The sequence below is a fragment of the Alexandromys fortis genome, unplaced genomic scaffold (assembly GCF_014885135.2).
Source record: "Alexandromys fortis isolate MF-2015 unplaced genomic scaffold, M_Fortis_MF-2015_v1.1 scaffold_185, whole genome shotgun sequence".
NCBI classification, from domain to species: Eukaryota; Metazoa; Chordata; class Mammalia; order Rodentia; family Cricetidae; genus Alexandromys; species Alexandromys fortis.
This window is the reverse complement of record NW_026068094.1, coordinates 2,544,160-2,567,019: the sequence shown is the minus strand read 5'-3', so window position 1 is coordinate 2,567,019 and position 22,860 is coordinate 2,544,160. Positions and strand designations below refer to the sequence as shown.

The window sequence follows — 22,860 nt, the reverse complement described above, 5'->3', positions numbered from 1 at the left end:
CTCCTGTGCGAATGTGTTTAATGTTATTTCCCAGTTTTTCTTATATCAACTTCAGTGTATCTGGATTCATGTCTAGGTCTTTGATCTAGTTGGACTTAAGTTCTGTTCAGCATGATAGATATGGATCAATTTGTATTCTTCTACATGCCACCATCCAGTTATACCAGCACCATTTGTTGAAGATGCTTTCTCATTTCCATTGTATATTTTTGGCTTCTTTTTAATAAATGAGGTATTCATAGGTGTGTGGATTTACTTCTGGATCTTTGATTCAATTCAACTGATCCATCTGTCTCTTTTTGTAACAAAACCATTCAGTTTTTATTACTATAGCTCTTTCATAGAACTTGAAATCAGGGATGGTGTTACCTCCATAATTGCCTTTATTGTACAGAATTGTTTCAGCAATCCTGAATGTTTTGTTTTTCCATATGAAGTTGAGTATTATTTTCAGTGTCTATAAAGAATTGTATTGGGATTTTAATGGAAATTTTGCATTGAATCTGTAGATTGAGGTTGGTAAGATGGCCATTTTTACTGTGTTAATTCTAGTGAACATGAGCTATCTCTCCATCTTCTAATATCTTCTTTAATTTCTTTCTTCAAAGACTTGAAGTTCTTGTCATACAGGTCTTTCACTTGTTTAGAAATACATTAGAGATACATAATGCTATTTTATATTATTTGTGGTTATTATAAAGGGTATTGATTCTCTTGATTTATTAACCCATTTATCATTTGAATATAGAAAGGCTACTAATTTTTTGAGTTATTCTTGTGTTCAACCACTTAACCAAAGGAATTAGTCATCTTTAATTGGGGAATCAGGAGTTCCCTGGTATACTTCAGGTCCTTTATGTATAGTGTCATATCATCTAAAAATAAAAATACATTGATTTCTTCCTTCTAATTTGTATCCCTATGATTTCCTTTAGTTGTTGTTACTCTAACAGAACCTCAAACAGTATACTGAATAAGTGGTCAGAGTGGCAAACTTGTCTTCTTTGTGATTTTAGTGGAATTGCTTTGATTTTACCTCCATTTAATTTGATATTGACTGTCAACTTTAGTATGTTGCTTTTATTATGTTTAGGTATGTCCCTTTTATCCCTAATATCCAAGGGTTGGTTGTGAAGGGGTATTGGAGTTTTTCAATGACATGTCAGCATCTAGATGATCATGTGTTTTTTTTTCTTTCAGTTGTTTATATGTTAGATTACATAGACAGATTTTTGTATGTTGAACCATACCTGCATCTCTGTAATGAAGCCAACTTGTCATGGTGGATGAACTTTTTGATATGTTCTCAGATTCAGTTTGCTAGTGTTTTATTGAGTATATTTGCATCAATATTCAGGAAGGAAATTGGACTGTACTTCTCTTTCCTTCTTGACTTTTTGTGTGGTTTGGGTGTCAGAGTTATTGTCACCTCATAGAAAGAATTTGGCAATTTTTCTTCTGTTTTTATTGTGTAGACTAATTTGAAGAGTGATGGCATTAGCACTTCTTTGATTGTCCGATAGAATTCTGCATTAAAACTATTTGGCCCACGCCTTTTTGGTTGGAAGTCTTTCAAAGACTGCTTCTAACAGTTATAGGTCTATATTTAAATCTCATCTTGAGTTAACTTTGGTAAATAGTATCTATCAAGAAATTTGTCCATTTATATTAGATTTTACAGTTTTATGGAGTACAGATTTTTGAAGTATGACCTAATGATTCTCTGAACTTTCTCAGAGTTTGTTGCTATGTCACTATTTTCTTTTCTAATTTTGTTTATTTGGTAATCTATTTGTTTCTTTCCATTACTTTAGATAAGGGTTGTTCTGTTTTATTTTCTTGAAGAAGTAACTGTTTTATTCATACTTTCTATTCTTTTTGTTTATATTTTATTGATGTCAGGCATCAGTTTGATTATTTCCTGCCATCTACTACCTTGAGTGTGTCTGTTTCTTTTTGTTCCAGAGATTTTAGTTGTGCTGCTAAGTTGCTAGACTGAGATCTTTCCAAATTCTTCATAAAGTTACTTAGTTCTACAAATTCTCCTCTTAGCATTGCTTTCATTGTATAGCATAAGTTTGGGTATATGGAGTATTCATTTTAATTGAATTCTACAAAGTCTTTAAATTCTTTATTTCTTCCTTGACTCTGTGATAACTCAATGGAAATTTGTTCAATTTCCAACAGTTGGTGATGCAGCCAGAAATTTGAAACCTTCTTTTTAAAATTCTGGTGAGAGAGATCCAAAACTTCTGGCAAATCACCAGAGAAGCAGCTATTATTATTATTTTGTGAATGAATAAACCAAATAACAAGAAGAATAAGAATCCACTAAAATCAAGAAGATTTTGTGTTAATTCTGGTAAGGCTGTATTTAGCAGACCTCTTAATCTTTTACTAATATGATCAGATAATGCAAATTGTATTTCTATGTATGCCTTATACATAGAGAGGATCATATCCTTTATTTTATTAGAATCATATTGTCATCATAAGGGTAGTTTTGATACTGACTTCAGTCTTAATTTATACATGCTAAATTTTTTTCTAAAGAAGTGTGTAAGTTAAGTTTCAAAGCATGATAAAAGAAAAAAAAAACTTGTCTAAATTTCAGAGAGAGATTATAGTAACTACCTTCAACTGTCAACTTGATACACCCGAGAGGGACTGTCCTTTGGATTAGATAGAGATAAGAAGACCCAACCACTTTGGGTGGCAGCATTCTCTGGGCTGGGAAGCTGAACTCTAATGAAAAGGAGAAAGAACTGAGCACTGACAATCATCATTTCGTGTCTCCTTTCGGTGGGTTCAATGTGACTAGCCATTTCAAGATCTTGTCACCTTGATCTATCTGCATTTCATCAAGGACTGTATTCTTGTACCCTCAAACTGTGAACCAAATTAACCACATCTCCTTTAAATTGCTTTTGTCATATTTTTAGATGACAACATTGGATAAAGCAAGTAAGACACAACATTGATGCATACACCTAAAATGCACATTAGTTTTGTAAGCTCCAGATTTAGCTCACTTGGGCTGCCTGGATAACAAGCAGGTTCATTGTTCACAGCCAGTTCTATTTAGTTGGTGCTAATATTATTAAGCCTGGGTCTTGCTATGTAGTCTAGCCTAGTCTTGAACTTGTATCAACTTTCTTTCTTCAGCCTCCCAAGTGTTGAGTTTGTAGGCGGGCAGTGTGTCCAGAGAGTTACTATTTCTGAAAGGAGAATTTTGTACTGATGTATAGAAACTAAGTGGTCAGGAAGGTTCGTCTGCTGTTTCAGAAGCAGAAGCTGGCTATTGGTACAATATCTCAAGCCTGGTTTGGTATTAAAGGGGAAAAATGCCATGCGCAAATCACAGTTTATTAAATATATGTTTTTATAGCTTTAGTCTGAAATGCTCCCAGGCTCACAAGTTTGGTCCCCAGCCGATGTTTTGAGAGGTTCTAGAACCTTTGGCTCTTCATGCATAACTGGAAGGTAGAGGCCACTGTGTTCTAACCTTTGAAAGGTATATCCTTCTTCTATTGCACTCATCCCAGTCCTGTTCTCTTTATCTGCTTTGCCAAGATATGCAGGCCTGCTACCATCTTCCTCCTTCCCACCTTCTACACATGGCACTGTGCTCCCAGATACTGAGAGCCAATAAGTGTCTCCTTCAGTTGGCTCTGTCAGCAGGATGCAATGTGATGCTTGTAAAAGCCACTTCTAAGCAAAAACTGGAGCAGTTAAGGGGGAATGTGAATGTGTAATAATACATATTATAGGAATCTAGGGATGGATACAGGACTTGATACCCAACTAGTACATGCTTCTCTACCAAGCTATTCCCACAGCCCTCAAATCATTTAATTTAGTCAAAACCATCCATCATTTTTTTTCTTTATTTGTTCTTTCTGGAGGTTTTCTCAGTGCATTTCCTGAACAACACTATGTGAACTTTCCCCCTATTTCCTCAAGATAATACAATATGTTGAGCTCATATTTGTTATTAATTTAACTAATATCTCCTGTCAATTTGCCATGGACCACTAAAAACAATCTGTTTTTTATATCTGCCAATTTATTTTATCATAGTGTCTGATAATCTGTTTTTCCTTTAATTTCCATGTATCATTTTGGAAAAATCTTTAAAGCCTCATTAAACAGGAGAGATAACAGGTCTCTAATTCCCCTTATCCTTTAAGTTTGTTATCCTCTGGAAGAAGTTAAATACAGCACAGTGGTCCACACACACATTTATAAATTATTTAAGCCTATCTTTACTCATGCAATTAATCTTGGACTTTTGGAAGAAACCCAATGGGAAATGCTTGAATTGCCTTAATATTTCTAAGAAATAATATGCAGAATCAAAACTCTGAAATTTTGATGATTCTAGCAAATGTGCAAGTACACTTTGAAACTATTACTTTTCTCTCCTTCTCAAATTGTGAGATAATCTGGGTGGCGAATGTTTACTGACTTAGAAATCAGCAGAAAATAATAGGTTTATCTTATGATATAGAAAAGGTATATTTTTACATATTCATAAAAATCATTTCATGGGAATTAAAAGAGCATTTTTCTGTCCAATTGCTTTTCCTTTATCTGGACAATGAAGGAAGATAACATAAATATAGGCATGTAGCCTTTATCAGTTCTACTGTTAACCAAGGTTCATCATTGCTGGATAGCAATGATGTGGCTAAACTGTGACCCATTAAGAATTTAGCATTATCAGGGATTATGATGACTTTCTGGTCTTCAAGTTATATTTTTAGAAGTTTAAATATTAAAATTTTCATGGTTTGTAAAAATTCTTTACTTTCTATTTTTGATGTATATTTCCCTTTATCATTCTTCCCAAGCATTCCCCAATTGATAAAATGTCTTGTGATTTTTAAGACACATTTTCAAATATTCTAAAACCTGTACTTCTTCTATAGGCTCTGCAGATGTTTGATCTTGTGGCTCAGTGATTAACAGTTTCTATTCTAAGGCTATATTGTTAGCCAGGTTTTTATTTGGATTCAACTTTGTTGGTTATATTTTTACAAAATATATTTTGATATCTTATATTCCTAGAAGAGTTTGTATCTGCTCTATTTCCTTCCAAATGGGTGAAGTTTTATTGTATTTTCATGTACATACAATTTTTTGTTTATCATATTTTGTCAAAATTTTATAGATGTTATTCAAGTGAATATAAAGCTGAGTGTTTTTACCTGCTAGAAATCATTTCAGGACTGGCGAGGACACTCAGTGCTGCAGAATCAGAGCAGTATTGCATACATTTGTAATCTGAAACTTTAACAGTGAAACAGGAGGCAAACCCTGGAAGCTGAAGCTAGCCCAGTGTACATATCTGTGAGGAACATTGTCTTAAACTAGGAACAATATCCAAAGATGACATCTTAACTCTGCGAGAACAGTGTGGCACACAGGCCCATATTCAACACCTAGACAGGCATACACTCACAAACATGTCTTATGTACACATAGCACAGTGATTTTATTTGTTTATAGTATTATTTGTTATTTTAACACCCCTATAATATAGAGGTCACATCATTTTCATTTTTGGTATAACTAAGCTGTGACTTCTTTATAATTTTTCTTTTATTGAAAATATTTTTTTTCATATAATTTTATACAAATTTTCTCATATAATATACCCTGATAATAGTATCTCTTCCCTGTATTCCTCTCTGTTCCTCCCCATCTTCTCTCCCCTTCAGATCTATCCTTTTCTGTCTCTCATTAGAAAATCAGGGCTTCTGAGGGATAAGAATAATGTAAAAGAAGACAGAATATATACTAACACATCCAAATAGAAAAAAAAAACACAAGCAAATAGAAGGAAAAGAGCCCAAGAAAAGACAACAAAAACCAGATAGAGACACAGAGGCACTGGGTTGATTTTCTGTTGTCCATCTACTGCTGGGCATGTAGCCTACCCTTAAAATAGTTTGTTTTACCAGTGAGACTCCCTTGGAGAAACTAATTTTGCAAGTGATTATCAATTGGATATTGTTTGTGGGTTAGGGATAAGGCATGTGTCCACTTCTTTTAACTCTAAGACCCCATTTAGTGCAGAACCATGCAGGTCCTGTACTTGCTACCTCAATATCTGTGAGTTCATTTATGCATTGATCCTGTTGTTCCAGGGGACCTTGTTTCCTGGTGTCCTCTATCACCTCTGGCTCTTATATTCTTTCCACCTGTTTTACTTCCACAGGGTTCCCTGAGCCCTAAGTGGAGGAATTTGATGGAGGCATCCAATCCAGGCCTGAGTGTTCTTAAGTGTCTCACTCTGCATATTGTCTATCTGTGAGTCCCTGTATTTGTTCTCATCTTGCTGCATCAGGAAGCTCCTTTGATGATGGCTGAGCAAGGTGTTGATCTATGACTCTAGCAGAATAACACTGGAGTCATTTTATTTCTGTGTTCTTAGAACAGAAATGTTTGATTTTGTTCTAGGTCCATGACCTATCTAGTCTCAGGTTTTTGGCCACCCAAGCAGCGTCAGGAGTAGGTTCAGTCTTGTGGAGGGACCCCAAGTCAAATCAGATACTGGGTATATACTCCCATAAGCTTTGTGCCATCATTGCCCCAGCATATCTCTCTCTCTCTCTCTCTCTCTCTCTCTCTCTCTCTCTCTCTCTCTCTCTCTCTCTCTCTCTCTCTCCTTCTCTTTGTTTTTTTTTGAGACAGGATTACTCTGTAGCTCTTACACACAAGACACCATTGCAAATCAGACAGTTTGTGGCATCTGGTTTGGTAGATTGCACAGTACCTTCCTGTACTAAAGAAAGTAGACCATCAGATAAATACTCTGTAAAGAAACCAGCTTGACTTTCTATGAACAGTTAGTTGTGGTGATGTCTTCAGCAATGGGGACTTGGCTCTTGGCTGTCAGATTTACGATACCAACCCATATTCTTGGCAACAACCTGAACTGTTTGGAGGTTACCATGGGAACCTTTTAGACAACAACTCAAACATAACCCATTCATGGTACTGGAAACTTTATTTGGTAACAAGAGATGGCTGCTTAGGGATCTTTCTCTCCAATTATTTGGTGATTTTATTTAGATCACATTCATATATGTATGTATTTTAGGAAATGTCTACTGTATTAGGCTTCCATACTACCCCTCAAATGGCCCTTAATTTTAGCTTTCTCTCCCATTATTTCCCTCTTTCCCTCTACCCTCTCTACTTTATCCTCCTATTTTCCTCCCATTCATAACTATTCTATTTTCTTTTATGAATGAGATCTGTCTGTCCCCTCTAATCTCTTATTTTCTCCCTAGTACCTTACTCTATACATAGCTGTATGTAAAGATGTGTATATGTATGTGGTTCTATGGATTGTAGCTTGATATTCATTGACTTAACAGATAATATTCACTTATAAGCAAAAGCATACCATATTTGTCTTTCTGGGTCTGTGTTACCTTACTGGGGATGATTTTCTTTAGTTCCTTCTATTTACGTGTGAATTTCCTGATTTCATTTTTTAAATGTCTGAGTAATAATCCACCTCTTAAACATACCACATATATCTTGTCCATTAACGAGCATCTAGATTGTTTCCAATTTCTAGCTGTTATGAATAGGACAGCAATAAACATGGCTGAGCAATTATCTCTGTGGTAGAATGAAGCATCCTTTGGGCATATGCCCAAGATTGGTGTACCTGAATCTAGTATATTGATTCCCATCTTCTTTTGAAACTGCTTATATTGATTTTCATAGTGGCTGTACTAGTTTGTAGTCGCACCATCAATGAATGAGTGCTCTTTTTACTCCAAATCCTTGCCAGCATGAGTAATCACTTGTTTTATTGACCATTGCCATTCCTATTCGGATGGGTTTAAAATAAAAATGTCATAGTAATTGTGAGGCCTCCAGAAGTTCTTTTATTATACAGGATTGCTTTGGCTCTCTTGGGTTTTTTGCTTTTCCATATGAAGTTGAGTACCATTCTTTCAAGGTCTGTGAAGCATTTTGCTGGGAATTGCACTGAATCTGTACTACAGAGCTACAGTACTAAAAATAGCTTGGTATTGGCATAAAAACAGGCAGGAGGACCAATGGAACCGAATTGAAGACCCAGATATTTATCCACACACCTTTGAACACCTGATTTTTGACAAAGAAACAAAAAATATGAAATGTCCTTAACTTCAAATTATCTCATCTACCTTTTGCCCCTGAGCAAATTTCTCTTTCTCTGTTTCTATATATCTTTTACTTCTTACTTATTCCATGTCTGACTGTGTGGCTGAGTAGCTGACTGCTGGAGTCCTCCTTTCCTCCTCTTCTTCTTATTTAATCTCTTTTCTCTCTGTTTCTCCTTCTGTTTATTCTTTTAGATCACCAGCCCCACCTATCCTTTCTTCTGCCTTGCTATTGGCTGTTCAGCTCTTTATTAGACCAATCAGTTACTTTAGAGATGCAAAGTAATACAACTTCACAGAGTGAAACAAATGCAACATAAAATGATGGAAAACATTTTTGCATCACTAAACAAATGTTTCATAGCATAAACAAATATAACACATCTTAAAATAATATTCTATAACATTTCCCCCTTTTAGTCTAAATAAAAATGAAAAGTTTTAACTTTAGCATAGTAAAACAATGTTACTACAAAAACAGTTACTAAGTAAGAATTACATTTATAATATCCAATCCACTTGTATTTAGCAAATTCAGAGAAAATATTCCATTTTCTACCTTATCTTAGTGATTCCTAATTAACTTTCTATCATAACTAAGGAAAACTAAACCTCTAATTATTTAGACTTTAACTTCATTAAAGACTCAGAAGGGTGAAATATTTTCTAACAACAGAGACATTTTGCTGACTGGACAATCACCTAAAGTTCCTCTACAACTTTGGGGCATCTGTCTTCAGCCTACGAGTCTAGAGTATCTGACAGACTTTTCAGTGAAGCAGGAAATTTAAAGGACTTTTCTCTCTTGTATTGACAAAGTTCATCAGTTGCTTTCCTCTGTATCCTGCAGAATGTCTGGCAGACTCTTCCATGAAGCAGAAACCACGAAGGATTGTCATGCCTTGTTCAGGCAAAGTTCAACAGTCACTTTGCTATGAGTTCTGCATGTTTATACAATTATACAGCATACTGTCAAGCAGTCAAGGCAAAAACAGTTTCTTGCCAAAATGGCTAATCTTGCCACAATGAAAGCAAACTCCTATGGAGTTTTTTCAATGTCCATCATCCTTTTATGAAGTAAATCAGTGCTGATTGGAACAGATGTGTCTCATTGTCATGAAATACCGAAGTTAACAAAACACTTAAAACACCAAATTCTATAAATCTTTGAAGTGTTTGAAGACCATTTATCTATTACTTATTTAATCTAGAAAACATACCTAATGTGACTATAATTTTGATTATTATAGATTTACTACTAACCTCATTTTTTTGTACATTTACTGCATTTTTAAATGAACTGCATAGGCTCAGTACCCCAGAGTAGAAACAGTGTAACAAAATTAACTTTAAATTTGCATCAGCATACCAAAATCCATACCATTGCAAAACATCTGAGATTAATAGTTGTCTTTTTATCCTATATCTCTATATTCCCCTAAATATGAGAGACATCCATCCCACCAAATAACCAAAATCTTCCCATGACTGACCTCTCAAAAATATGGATATTGTTTTTTTCCTAGGCTGTTTCCTGTTGTCTAAGACAAAGGCATCTTTAAGAGTCCCTGAGAAAATCTGCGATAATGGTCAAGTCCTGGGAAGACCAGCTATAACCTGTGTTGACAGATGTCACCTGCCAAGTTGCAGGAGGTCTCCCTTGAAGAAAGCTCATCCATGTGAACCTGGGACAAATCCACAGCATCTTTTTTTTCCTGGGAAAACAAAAGCAAACCCTGTTCTCCAAAGCATTTTTGATTTCCATTTGACAAATACATTGTTTGACGTTTTTAAAGTTAAGAAATCCCTAAAGTATATGTCTGGTTTATTTCAACAGTTTCTCTTTCAATTCCAGGTCTCTTAGCAGCTGTTGCTTACTCGCCAACGTTAAAAAAATTCAAAATCAAATAGTACTATGTAGGGACCAGACTCCCTGTGTATTTCCCAGGGTTATGGGGCCTGTTTTTTTTTTTTATTATTTTACTTAACTCTTTAAAGACTTAATTTTTAAACTCTTTCTATCTATGACTGTCCTTCCTTCCTTCCTTCCTTCCTTCCTTCCTTCCTTCCTTCCTTCCTTCCTTCCTCTTTCCCTTTTTCCTTTTCTTTCATCTACTCATGTTGTAAAACACACTGGAAACTATTTAGAAATTTTGCCATCTGGACCTGTTTTACTGCATATCTCTGGTCTTTTTTGACCATGTGAGCAAACTGTAAACTTCAAAGCTATGACCTCTGAGCTGCTCTATTGGCTGTCTCTACCTGCTTCTAAGTTCCTGAGAGCCAAGCCTAAAGCTCGCAGTCTGGTTGGAGGTGCGTTTGACTAGTAACTGCTCTGAACCTTTCTAGTTATATATGAAGTTGGAGCCTATAGTGCCAAGAGACATTTTTTCTTAGTTTGTCATTTCTACTTAGTGCTGCCCGGACAGCAGCAGCACAGCAGTGCCTCTTAAAAGACTCCTGTCCTTTTTCTTCCTTTCCCTCTTGCTCTCTTTCTTTTTTCAGCTTTCACAGGCCCTATACGGAAATACAGAATCATGTTGTTTTTATAGTATTTGTTCTTTGGTTCTTTGGGGACCTGCCACCCAACTCCTAAATAAATTACAAATGGAGGCTTGTCTTTAGCTTGATTTATTTCTAGTCAGTTTTTCTTTATTTAAATTATCCCATCAGTATTCTGTCTCTGGGATTTTATCTTTCTGTATACCTTTCTTTACTTCTTATTCCATGGCTTGCTGTAGAGCTGGGTGGCTGACCCCTGGTGTCCTCTTCCTTATCCTGCTCCTCCTTGATCCTTCTTCCCAGATTTCCTCCTATTCGTAGTTTCTGCCTGCCAGTACTACCTGTCCATTCTCTCTGTCCAGCTATTGGCTGTTCACTCTTTATTAGACCAATCAGGTGTTTTAGATAGACAAAGTAACACAGTTTCATAGAGTTAACAAATGCAACATAAAAGAATCCAGCACATCTTTGCATCATTAAACAAATGAGCCCCAGCATAAATAAATGTAATACTTCTTAAAATAATATTATAACACACATATACACACTCTCTCTATACTCACAACCCCCCAGAAAGACATACACACACTCACTCCCCAGTCAGCCCCCAAACTCATACCCCCATGGACATACACCTCTCTCTCTCTCTCTCTCTCTCTCTCTCTCTCTCACACACACACACACACACACACACACACATTTTGTTCAACAGGCTGATAAAACTGTTGAGGATAGCTCCATCTTTATTTGGTCTGTCATACACTACATTTTGCTGTGATACTAAATTAGCATGAAAAACTAATATTAAAAATATTAAAAATGTGAAGCTTCAGTTTTTCTTCAAAATATGCCTTTTAAAATTGACGATAGTATTAATGACTAAATATTGGTTTATTTCTTCCTTATCACCTTTAGGGTATGTATACACAAAATCTAATATGGCAATGTATACATATCTAAAACAATATAAAGGGTATTGATTTTGTGATAAGAAAAGCAAGAGAATTGTCTAAGTCAAATTTAATTTACTAATACCAGTGTTTCTAACTGAATGGGAAGACTTTCACTTCCAATGGAAGAAGTAAATTTATTACATATTCTTTCTAAGCAATGTAAAATGAAACTTATGAATCCTGTATGATGGGCCTAATGAAAGCTTCTATTGTACATTTTTTGTTACTATATTGTTTTCATGAATGAGAGGAACGTCAGGTCATCTGAATGGCTTTAATCTGAATGTCCTGAGACATTGCATTAAGAAAAAGTGAAGATGGACTAACAGCTGGGGGGCCTGCATGAAACTCAACCAGACCCCTGGGTGTGGGTGACAGTTCTGTGGCTTTGGCAGTCATTCGTGTCACTGGCAATGGTACCACAATTTATCTTTGACAGTCTTTGGTGTTACTGGCAATGGTACCTCTTTGGTGTCACTGGAAATGTTATCACAATTTATCTGTAGTGTGAGCTGGCCTTTTTTGGAGCCCATTCCCTACAGAGGGATACATTGCCCAGCCTCAATATGGGGGGTGGGCCTTGGTCTTGCCTCAACTTGATGTGCCAGACTTTGGTGGCTTCCCATAAGAGACCTTACCCTTTCTGATGAGTGGATGGGGGGTTAGGAGGGGGAAAGTGTTGGAGAGGGAGCAGGAGGAAGGGAGGGAGGGTGAATTGTGGTTGGAATGTAAAATGAAAAAACATTTAAATCAAATGAAAGTGAAGAGCATGTCATTAAGGTGGAATATTTAAGAGACATCATAGTATTATTGAAGTTGTTTGGGAATGGCCCACATAGGCTCATGTGTGTGAATGCTTGGCCCATAGAGATTAGGACTATTATGAGATTTGACCTTGTTGGAATTGGTGTAGCTTTGTTGGAGGAAGTGTGTCACTGTGGAGGTGGGCTTTGAGGTCTCATATAATCAAGCTATGCCCACTGGGACATACAGTCTCCTTCTGTTGCACATGGATCAAAGTGTAGACCACTCGGCTCCTTCTGTAGCACCATGTCTGCTTACATGACACCATGTCCCACAGTGATGATAATGGACTGAATTTCTGAACCTGTAAACCAGTCCAAATTGAATGTTTTGCTTTATAAGAGTTTCTGTGGTCATGGTGTCTCTTCGCAACAATTGAAACCCTAAGACAGTCATAGTATCTCCATCATGTTGGTATTGTTCACCTATACATACATACACACCACAGACACACATTAACATACCACATACACACATATACATACCCCATACAGCACACATACTCATCCTCATATACTCTCATACACATATTCCCACACCACATACCACCCCATAACCCATACACGTAACACAAACACACCGCATAACCACGTGCACCTACTCTCTTTCACACACACTTGCACACTCACATAATACTACACACCCATTCACACAAATATAGACACCACACACACACACACATTCATGTACATACACACAGACATCACACACACTCATACATAGACATAAACACACCATACACACTCATATACACATACTTGATGCCATGCTTTGTTGACACCCACGGACATCCTGCCCCTTTCTGAACAGAAGCAGAGGATGAGTGGTTGCGGGGGGAGGAGACAGAGGGAGGATGAGGGAGAAAATGTGAGAAGAGGAGGAAGTGGAAACTTCAGTTAGGATGTAAAATAAATGGAAAAATTAATTAGTAATAGTATTAAAAGACTTTAAATTTCAGTTTGAAAAATCAAATTAAACATTTAGTTTCTTCAAGAACAGGACTGCCTTCCATTGTCTTTACTTTGTTTAAGGACTATATTTTTGTTCACACTGATAAGCTGATGTCATATTCCATTTTAAATTTATTAGTGAATATTTAAAAATTGGATAAAATGGCCTAACAAAAAAAAGTTATGGCATTGACTTATTTTAAGTGAGGTAAATGCATACAGCATGAAGTATTTTGACCTAACAGTGGGGTGGTAGGAAGTATATGATATGTAGAAGCAGTCTGAGTCCCTGAGTTTACACTGTAGCCCCAAGTAAAGTTCTCCTATGATTGACCATGGCCTTGGGTGGGGGTTAACATTTTAAGGAATGCATGGTATTACCAAACAGAAGAAAAACCTTCATTTCCTATTGTCCTGTTTTTAAGCTTTGATCTTTGGATCACAGTTCAATATATATGTATTCTACTGTAAATTTAAACACGGAAAGTGGCAGTCCTATTAGGGTTGCCTGCCTGTTTATATTTATATATCATCCAGTATTAGTTAACTATTCAGGGGCTCATCACCCGCATAGTGGCCATAGTGGCAAGTACTGATTATCCCTCTCTTCATTTTGTGGGAAGAAACCTGTGAAATTCCTTCTGTCTGCATTGGGATGTTGACTCTTGCTGGTCTTGTTCAGGTCCAAAGGCAGCCAAGTTGTTGAGATTGATAGAGGTGAACCTGTGATAGCTAGAAGGCACAATCTCACAGCAAACTTTCTGGTCCCATGCTTCTTACAATCTTTCTGCCTCCTCTTCTACCTTGGTCTCTGAGCGTTGGGTATAGGAGTTGTGTTGTGGATTTATCTATCAAGGCCAGACACTTGTCGACAGTCAGTGGTTGTGTGAATTTTGATTAGTTATACCTTTTGTAATGATCTGCTGCTGCTGCAAAAGAAGCTTCTTTGATGAGGAGTGACATTTCACTTCATGGTGGGTGTACCAGTAAGTGTTGAGGATGTAGTTAGGAATGATAGTGGTTTAGAAAGGTGACCATAGCAGCTCATCTTCTAAGATCTATGATCTCACCATCTATGCATAGTTTTCGAGGGCTACAATACAAGGCATAGTTTTCTTCCTTCTAAGTGGGCCTTGAACCCATTAGAGAGCTGTCGGTTACTGCCAGCATGTAACTACCACTATTCTACCATTGGCGACATCAGATATTACTGTTATGGTTCTTAAGCAGCAGAGATAAAAAGGATTACTGATTGCTTCCCTACACTAGAAGCTTATATGCCACCTTTTGTGTTATTAAAGCTAGTCCTTGGGGAGGAGGCTCTGAGGTCAGTTACAGCTCAAGCCCTCTGAATCCTATTGTCTTCAGCAATAGAGCCTTATCTTTAAGTTCTGGGAGGCAACCAAAGGCGATAGCAATAGACACTATTGTTTTGGGAGTGTCTTGGAATCCTCCAACCAACTACTTGGGAGGATTTTCAGCATAGTATTAGGCTTTTGTTAGATGCTCTATGGCTCTTGGGGGAAGCATTTTTACCCCAAAGGGTGTAATTTCACTTTTAAACTATATATGCACACATATAGTCTTGTATGTACTATATGTAATTTTTAGATAAATATAAAGATTTCTTATGTCTTTTTCAAGCATCTTTAAATTTTCCCTTCTCCTTCCCTTTCCTCTATTGTATTATCTTTCTTCATCTCTTCTCAAACAATTCCCCTCTCCTTTTAGTTTCTCAGGAGCCATTGAGATTTAGAACACTGACTTATTGGCCAAAATCTGAAATTACAAATGCCAAAGAAAACCTAAGGCCATAACCAGAGATTGTTTTGCTCTGAAATTCAGATAAATTTTTGATTTCCATTTCCATTTTCTGATATACTTCTGAATACAGGTAATGTTTAGTTGATAAAAGTTCCTTGCTACAATATGATACTTGTATGATAAGGTTTGTAGTTTCTGGAAGCCTGTTTCTGGAAGTCCTGTTATAGAAACAGGACCCATTAGAGATGTGCTTTGAAAATGTGATGTAGAACTACCTTAGAGACCTTGTGGCAGTTCTTTGTCCACTTCAAGTTACAGTATGCTTGAAGAAAAGAATCTTGGTATATCTTTTTATTTTAAGTTAGTATAAGGATGCTAATTCTTTCTTCGTTATCATTGTAAAGCTTTATATTGATTCAACATCTTGCCAGAATATCTGATTTTACTGTTTAATGGCTATTAAAAATTTAAAATTCTTCATTTGTGTTTTGGAATGTACAGTTTGCTGTTCATTTTTTATTTTAATTTTGTGTAGCTTTGGCAATTTCATTTTTTGAAAAAAGTATTCAAGCTCAATATTGGCAAATTCCTTACTTTATACATTTTTGTTAGGACTATATGAGCAATATGACTTTTGTTAAAGTAATTCTGATTCAGGACAACCCAGGTTTTCATCATAATGCTAAAATTGATAAGTAAGTTTTAGTTTTCATCTTTTGTATTGAATATGTAAGACATATAAAATGTGTAAATCTTTAAAATCACCCACTTTTCTCTTCTCTTTCACAGACAGCCAAGGAAGATACTCTGAAGTAATCAAAAAGTCCAACGCAATAGAACTGTTATTTACCCTGTACCCTCCTCAGGGAGCCAAAGTGAACATCAGCACAAGACTCCAGTCTACGTGGCTGAGGCCTGTAGTGGATGGAGAAGAAGGCTACAAGTATATAGGTAAGATGCTAGCTCTATCTCCTAAGGGGAAGAAGAAATGCTGCCTTATGCTCTACAGCATCCTCTTTACTTCTTGGGTATTGTGTGTGTCTTCAGGTCTAAATGTGTGTATTTTGTGCTTTTGTGCCCTCATTCATACATTGGGAACACAGTGTGCTAAGCTGTTTCTGGATGATGAGCATTTGGGCTGTTTCCACGGTCGATTCCTCATGTAAAGCCTCTGTGGATAAGCATATGCAGTACTCTGCACAGGCATACACACACTTTTCTCTTAGCCATAGTGTTCTCATGGAGATCTTGCCATTCCATGTCCCACACCAGTTAGGATATAAAAGTTGCTGTTTTCCATAGCTGTATTAACACTGACTGTGTTCAGCGTTTCTATGTTTAGCAAGTCCAACAAACATTTATCTAGTGGTATCCCTTTATGGTTCTAATTTGCATGTTCAAAGTAACTCATCATATTTTGTATCTTTGTATTTGCAATTTTAATTTTTATTTGGTGAAGTCTGTTCAGTCATTTTCGTCATTTTAAAATTGTTTTGATTATTGTTAGCTTTAGGTCTCTGTTGATATTTCTGGGCACAAATTCTGCATTATATACATGTTTTGAATGCATGTTTCATCTTCTCTTAAATTGCATCTTTTGAAGAGATTTTTATTTTGTGAAGTCCAATGGACCATTTTATTTCTTTATGACTTATGCCTTTTCTGTCATTTTCAGGAAATACTGGCTGAACTTGTGGTCGCAAAGGTGTTCTTTTTATAATTTTTTTTCTCAGATGGTCTTTTACTTTATTTTTAAAAGACCTTCAAAATAAACTGTTAAAACACTATTAAAATTTTTTTTTCTCAGATGGTCTTTTACTTTGTTTTTAAAAGACCTTCAAAATAAACTGTTAAAACACCATTAAAAAATTTCAGCCTTAGGATTTATATTTTAGTATATAATGAGTTTTGAATAAATTTTTGTATGTGACTCAAAGTATATATTAAAATTTTAAATTTTATTTTATGTCTAAAATTTCCAACAGTATGTACTGAAAAATCTGTCCTATGAATTAACTTTGCATATTGATTCAAGCTAAATAAATAAAGTGTTTAGTTGTCAGTCACATGAATGAAAATGTTGTTGGTATGATTAGTTACAAAATGAAGACATTAGAACTACAGTGAGGTAATACCAGTCATCTATTGAAAAACACGACTGATAGTAAAAACTGCAAGTGTGCTGTGTGACCTGGATACGGAGTACATATTGCTGGTGAAAATGCAGGATGATGGACTCAAAATTTCTCATGATGTTTGTTATGCTCTATCGACCAAATATGATCATCTCTTCCTAGGTGATTGTTGGAGACAAATGAAATTGTTATATGTAGCTTAAGATAAAATAAAAATCTAAAAAATAGTTTCTTCATGTTTGGATATTATAATTGCATCTTTTCACCTTCCCTTTCCTTCTGTAAACCCTCCAATGTAGCCCCCTTGTTCCCTTTCAAATTAATGGCCTTTTTATTTATTATAACTGAATATATATGTGAAATAATTTTTATATAATTTTATATAAAAACCAATATGTATGTATAACAAAATCGTTCATAATCTATAAAATCTGGAAAAAAAACATAAATGGCCTTTAGTTGGTGAATGGATAAACAAAATTACCTGCAGCTATATAATGGTACTCAAAAGTACTCAAAAAATAAATAGGAATAAGCTTTTACAGAGCACAATGGTGTGGATAAATCTCAGATACATTATGATAAATAAGAGGCAGATTCAGAGCCATGTGCTGTATGGCTCTGTTGAAGGGACAGTTGTGAAAAGGAGAAACAATCCGACACAACCCACAACCCAGCCTGTGCTTTATTGATCTGAAGGTTTGTTACTGTGCTCCAGCGTGAAGAAACTGCCCAAGGGATTCTCAGAGTCATGGACCACTTCTGCATCTTGATCAGCATATTTATTAATGTGTACAAGTGTCATACTACTACAAATGTGTCAAATCCCACAAAACGATGCACTGTACTATATATACACACTTAAGTAAAAATATAAGGTACAAAACGATTTTTATTTAGTGGGACAGAGTTCTGTTAAAGGCATTAGGGAATCGTATATCAATCCACAATAGGGTACTAACACATCTGACTAAATGGCTGATAGTAGAAGGCTGGCCCTCCAATGATAGCAGGGCTGTGCAAATGCTGGAAAACCACCATACTCTGGTGTGAATCTGAATTGTCATGCAGTCTTTGAGAAAGCTTTATCACTCTCTTTAGAAAGCTAAACATGCATTGTATCATTCAGCATAAACAGACACTGCTATTTACCTAAGAGGAGAGTACTCAACTACAGATGATGGAAGACAGAGGTTGTGATCTATTGATGTACAATACATAAATATGTAAAAACAACAAAACCCTTAAAGCTAACGAAATGCATGAAAATATGTATACATGACATAATTCTGTGAATGAACAAAGGCAGACAAAAGGGGCTAGATGTTCCGTAAATCTGATTATATTCAATTTGAGAAAAAGTGGAGTAACTCGTAGCAACTGAAGGAGACTGATAGTTGTGTAGGAAGGTAGGCCAGTGTTAGGAGGTAATGGATTAAACAATTAAGAGTGATAAAAATTCTTAGAACTTTGGTTGTGTAATGTTATTATGGGCAAACTGTCAAAATTCATCACATTGTCCACTGTAAATGTATGCCATATTGTTTAACATCAATACCCCAGTAAAGTCATCAAAGGAAACTTAAAGATATATTTAAAGAATTACAATATTTTCTAAAAGATCCCTTTCTTCATAAGTGTTAAAACTTGTATACTAAACTTTGCATGTAAGGTTAGTGTTGGTCTGGAGCTTGTGGCTCAGTAGTAATCACTGTGTGCACTGTCTCTGCTAACTAAACCAGAATCACAGAGTCACATGGCACTGGAATTCCGTCAGGCTGGAGTATAGGAAAGCCAATTCATGTGCTCATCTCAGTGGTCCTCCAGCGGAAGAAGAGGGAAAGATGAAAAGGGGCATTTAATTCAAAGGTTCAAAGTCCTATAAATTAGTCAACACTCCAATTTCTATGTATCTTGTCTTGTAATTTTCTACCTAAGATTACTAAAACTTGACGCATTTTAGGCTAAAGATTTGTGTTCAGTGTTTAGTGCCAGTTTATGGATAATAACACAATAAACGAAAAGGAAATCTGACAGTGGCTCACGTCCTACGTTGAGGACTGTCTCACGAGTTTCTAGGCTGAGTTTTCCTTCCACCTTAATGGGAACATGACCAGAGTCTTGTCTCATTTGATTATAGTTGTTATAAATTTGACCGAGAAGAGAATTGAAGCATTTCCCTTAAAAGAGTTCAGTCTATTTCAGAAGTGCTTTCCAAGTAACTCCTTGACTGTAAACACTTTGCCAGTCTGTGTTGTGCTCCCATGGTAATACTCAGTGGTGCAAACACTAGTGTTTATTGGTTTCACTCTGTAGATTTGGCAATGTGCCATCGGCAGTACCAAAGAACAGTTACTAGAGATTCAAAAGCTTTAGCTTGAGTTGATAACAGATTAGTGTTAGTACTATGGCTCCTCTGGAGATGCTGCTTTCCCATCTGCATTTTAACACTATAATTCATAATTTAACAGTGTTTAAGTGTAATGACTGCTGAATATGTCCTTCATAATTATAAGTTGCTTATTTGCACACATAATTTCTTCTAATGGTAATTTTATAATCATAGACTATGTAGAAAACAGTCTTCAATTTTTCAAGGATTCGTATCTAACTAAACATATTTGGAAAGGTTGTTTGGGGAAGCTATTTTTTCTTACATGCCTCTGGTTATTTTTCCTTATAAGCCATCTGCCTTTCAACAACCCGACCCTCTGTCTGCACCCCTCCCCCCACAAACACAAATGGCAAATTTCTTTTCTTAAATTATGTCTTTTGTGTCTTGGCTAGCTTTCACTCTGGAAGGTATAGATTATATTAAAGAATACCTTAGCCCAATAATTCATGGAGTTTTAATGGGAGTTGTCTTAATGGGATATACAAGCCATTCCATTTCAGGGAAACCATTTAAGGAATACAAATAGATGATTTTAAATACCTTTCTCAATGGCCATTTTAATGAAGTCATATTATTGTATTACTATGAGTTTTTTTAAATTAGTTCAGATCATAGATAATGAACAAAGATCATAAGGTCTAATTTTTGCAAGTATATAATTTATACTATTTCACATAATGAATTCTACTAACCATTATAACAAACAGGATAGTTAAATTATATGGTCAGTACTAAAATCTGTCTTGTCTGGGAAGGTGTGCATCCGAACAGACTAGGCTCCCACAAAGCCAGTACATGCAGTAGAATCAAAACCCAGTGCCATTGTCCTTTACTTTTCAGTCAGCCCTCATTGTCAGCCACATTCAGAGAGTCTGGTTTGATCACATGCTCCATCATTCCCAGTCCAGCTGGCCTTGGTGAGCTCCCATTATTTCAGCCCCAACGTCTCAGTGGATGGACACACCCCTCGTGGTCCTGACTTCCTTGTTCATGTTCTCCCTCCTTCTGATCCTCATTCGGACCTTGGGAGCTCAGTTCAGTGCTCCAATGTGGGTCTCTGTCTCTATCTCCATCTATGGCCAGATGAAGGTTCTATGGTGATATGCAAGATACTCATCAGTGTGGCTATAGGATAAGGCCAGTTCAGGTGCCCTCTCCTCAGCTGCCCAAGGAACAAGTTGGGGACATCTCCTTGGACACATGGGAATCCCTCTAGAGTGAAGTCTCTTGCCAACCCTAAAATGGCTCCCTTAATTAAGACATCTACTTCCCTGCTTCCGTTTCCACCCTTCCTACATTCCAACCGTCCCATTCCCCCAAGCTCTCCCCATCCTCCCCTTCTCTTTTCTCTCTCCCCATCTCCCCTTACCCCCATTCCACTCCCACCCCCGTGCTCCCAACGTTTGTCTGGCAATCTTGTCTAATTCCAGTATCCAGAAGGATAACTACATGTTTTCTTTGGGTTCACCTTCTTATTTAGCTTTTCTAGGACCACGAATTATAGGCTCAATGTCCTTTATTTATGGCTAGAATCCACTTATGAGTGAGTACATACCATATTCATCTTTTTGTGTCTGGGTTACCTTACTCAGGATAGTGTTTTCTATTTCCATCCATTTGCATGCAAAATTCAAGATGTCATTGTTTTTTACCGCTGAGTAGTACTCTAATGCATATATATTCCATACTTTCTTTATTCATTCTTCCATTGAGGGGCATCTAGGTTGTTTCCAGTTTCTGGCTATTACAAATAATGCTGCTGTGAACATAGTTGAACAAATCTTTTGTAGTATGGTTGAGTATCTCTTGGGTATATTCTCAAGAGTGGTATTGCTGGATCCTGGGGTAGGCTGATCCCAAATTTCCTAAGAAACTGCCACATTGATTTCCAAAGTGCTTGCATAAGTTTGCATTCCCACCAGCAATGGATGAGTGTACCCCTTACTCCACAGCTTCCATGAGTTTGTAGGAATTTGGGGGGTAGAATTATTCTTAAATTATAACTTTATTCCATGGTGATCCAATAAGACACAGGTGGTTACTAATATTTTTTTTGTATCTGTGGAAGTTTGCTTTGTTACCAAGTATGTGGTAGATTTTCCAGAAGGTTCCATGAGATGCTGAGAAAAAGGCATATTCTTTCCTATTTGGGTGGAATGTTCTATAGATTTCTATTAAGTCCATTTGATTCATTACCTCCATCAATTCTCTTATTTCTTTGTTTCTCTGATTGACCTGTCCATTGGTGAGAGAGGTGTGTTGAAGTCTCCTACTATTAGTGTGTGGGGTTTGATGTCTGCCTTGAGTTCTAGTAATGTTTCTTTTACATAAATGGGTGCTTTTATATTAGGGGCATAGATATTTAGGATTGAGACTTCATCCTGAAGAATTGTTCCTGTTATGAGTATAAAGTGTCCATCTCCATCTCTTTTGATTAATTTTAATTTGAAGTCAATTTTGTTAGATATTATAGCCACACCCACTTGTTTCTTAGGTCCATTTGCTTGAAAAACCTTTTCCCAACCCTTTACTCTGAGTAGATGTCTGTCTTTGTGGTTGAGGTGTGTTTCTTGTAAACAGCAGAATGTTGGATCCTGTTTTCGCATCCAATCTTTTAACCTGTGCCTTTTTGTAGGTGAACTGAGTCCATTGATATTAAGTGATATTAATGATCAGTGGTTGTTAACTCTGTTTATTATTTTTTAGTAGTAGATTTTGTGTGTTTCCCTTCTTTGAGTTGTCCTGGTGAAGGGTTGCTAGATGTCTGAGTTATTGTGGGCATTGTTGGATTCCTTAGGTTGTGATTTTCCTTCTATTACTTTCTGTAAGGCTGGATTTGTGGCTTTGTATTGTTTAAATTTGTTTTTATCCTGGAATATTTTTCTTTCTCCATTGATGGTGAATGAAAGCTTGGCTGGGTATAGTAGTCTGGGCTTGCATCCATGGTCTCTTAGTTTCTGCAGGACATTTATCCAAGACCTTCTGGCTTTCATGGTTTCCATAGAGAAGTCGGGTGTAAGTCTGATAGGTTTACCTTTATAAGTTACTTGACCTTTTTCCTTTGCAGTTCTTAATATTCTTTCTTTATTCTGTATGTTTTGTGTTTTGATTATTATATGGTGAGGGGATTTTTTTTTGTTGTTGATCCAGTCTATTCGGTGTTCTGTATACTTCTTGAATTTTCAT

General features: G+C 36.3%; 1 protein-coding gene across 1 annotated transcript in view; it reads left to right on the top strand.

Moving 5' to 3' along the window:
- The window catches only part of Iqcm (IQ motif containing M), a 287,351-nt gene that overhangs the window by 200,363 nt on the left and 64,128 nt on the right, over window positions 1–22,860 (top strand). The window contains exon 11 of the mRNA XM_050123207.1: window positions 15,934–16,095. Coding sequence (XP_049979164.1) covers window positions 15,934–16,095 — 162 coding nt within the window. The remainder of the gene's footprint in view (window positions 1–15,933; window positions 16,096–22,860) is intronic.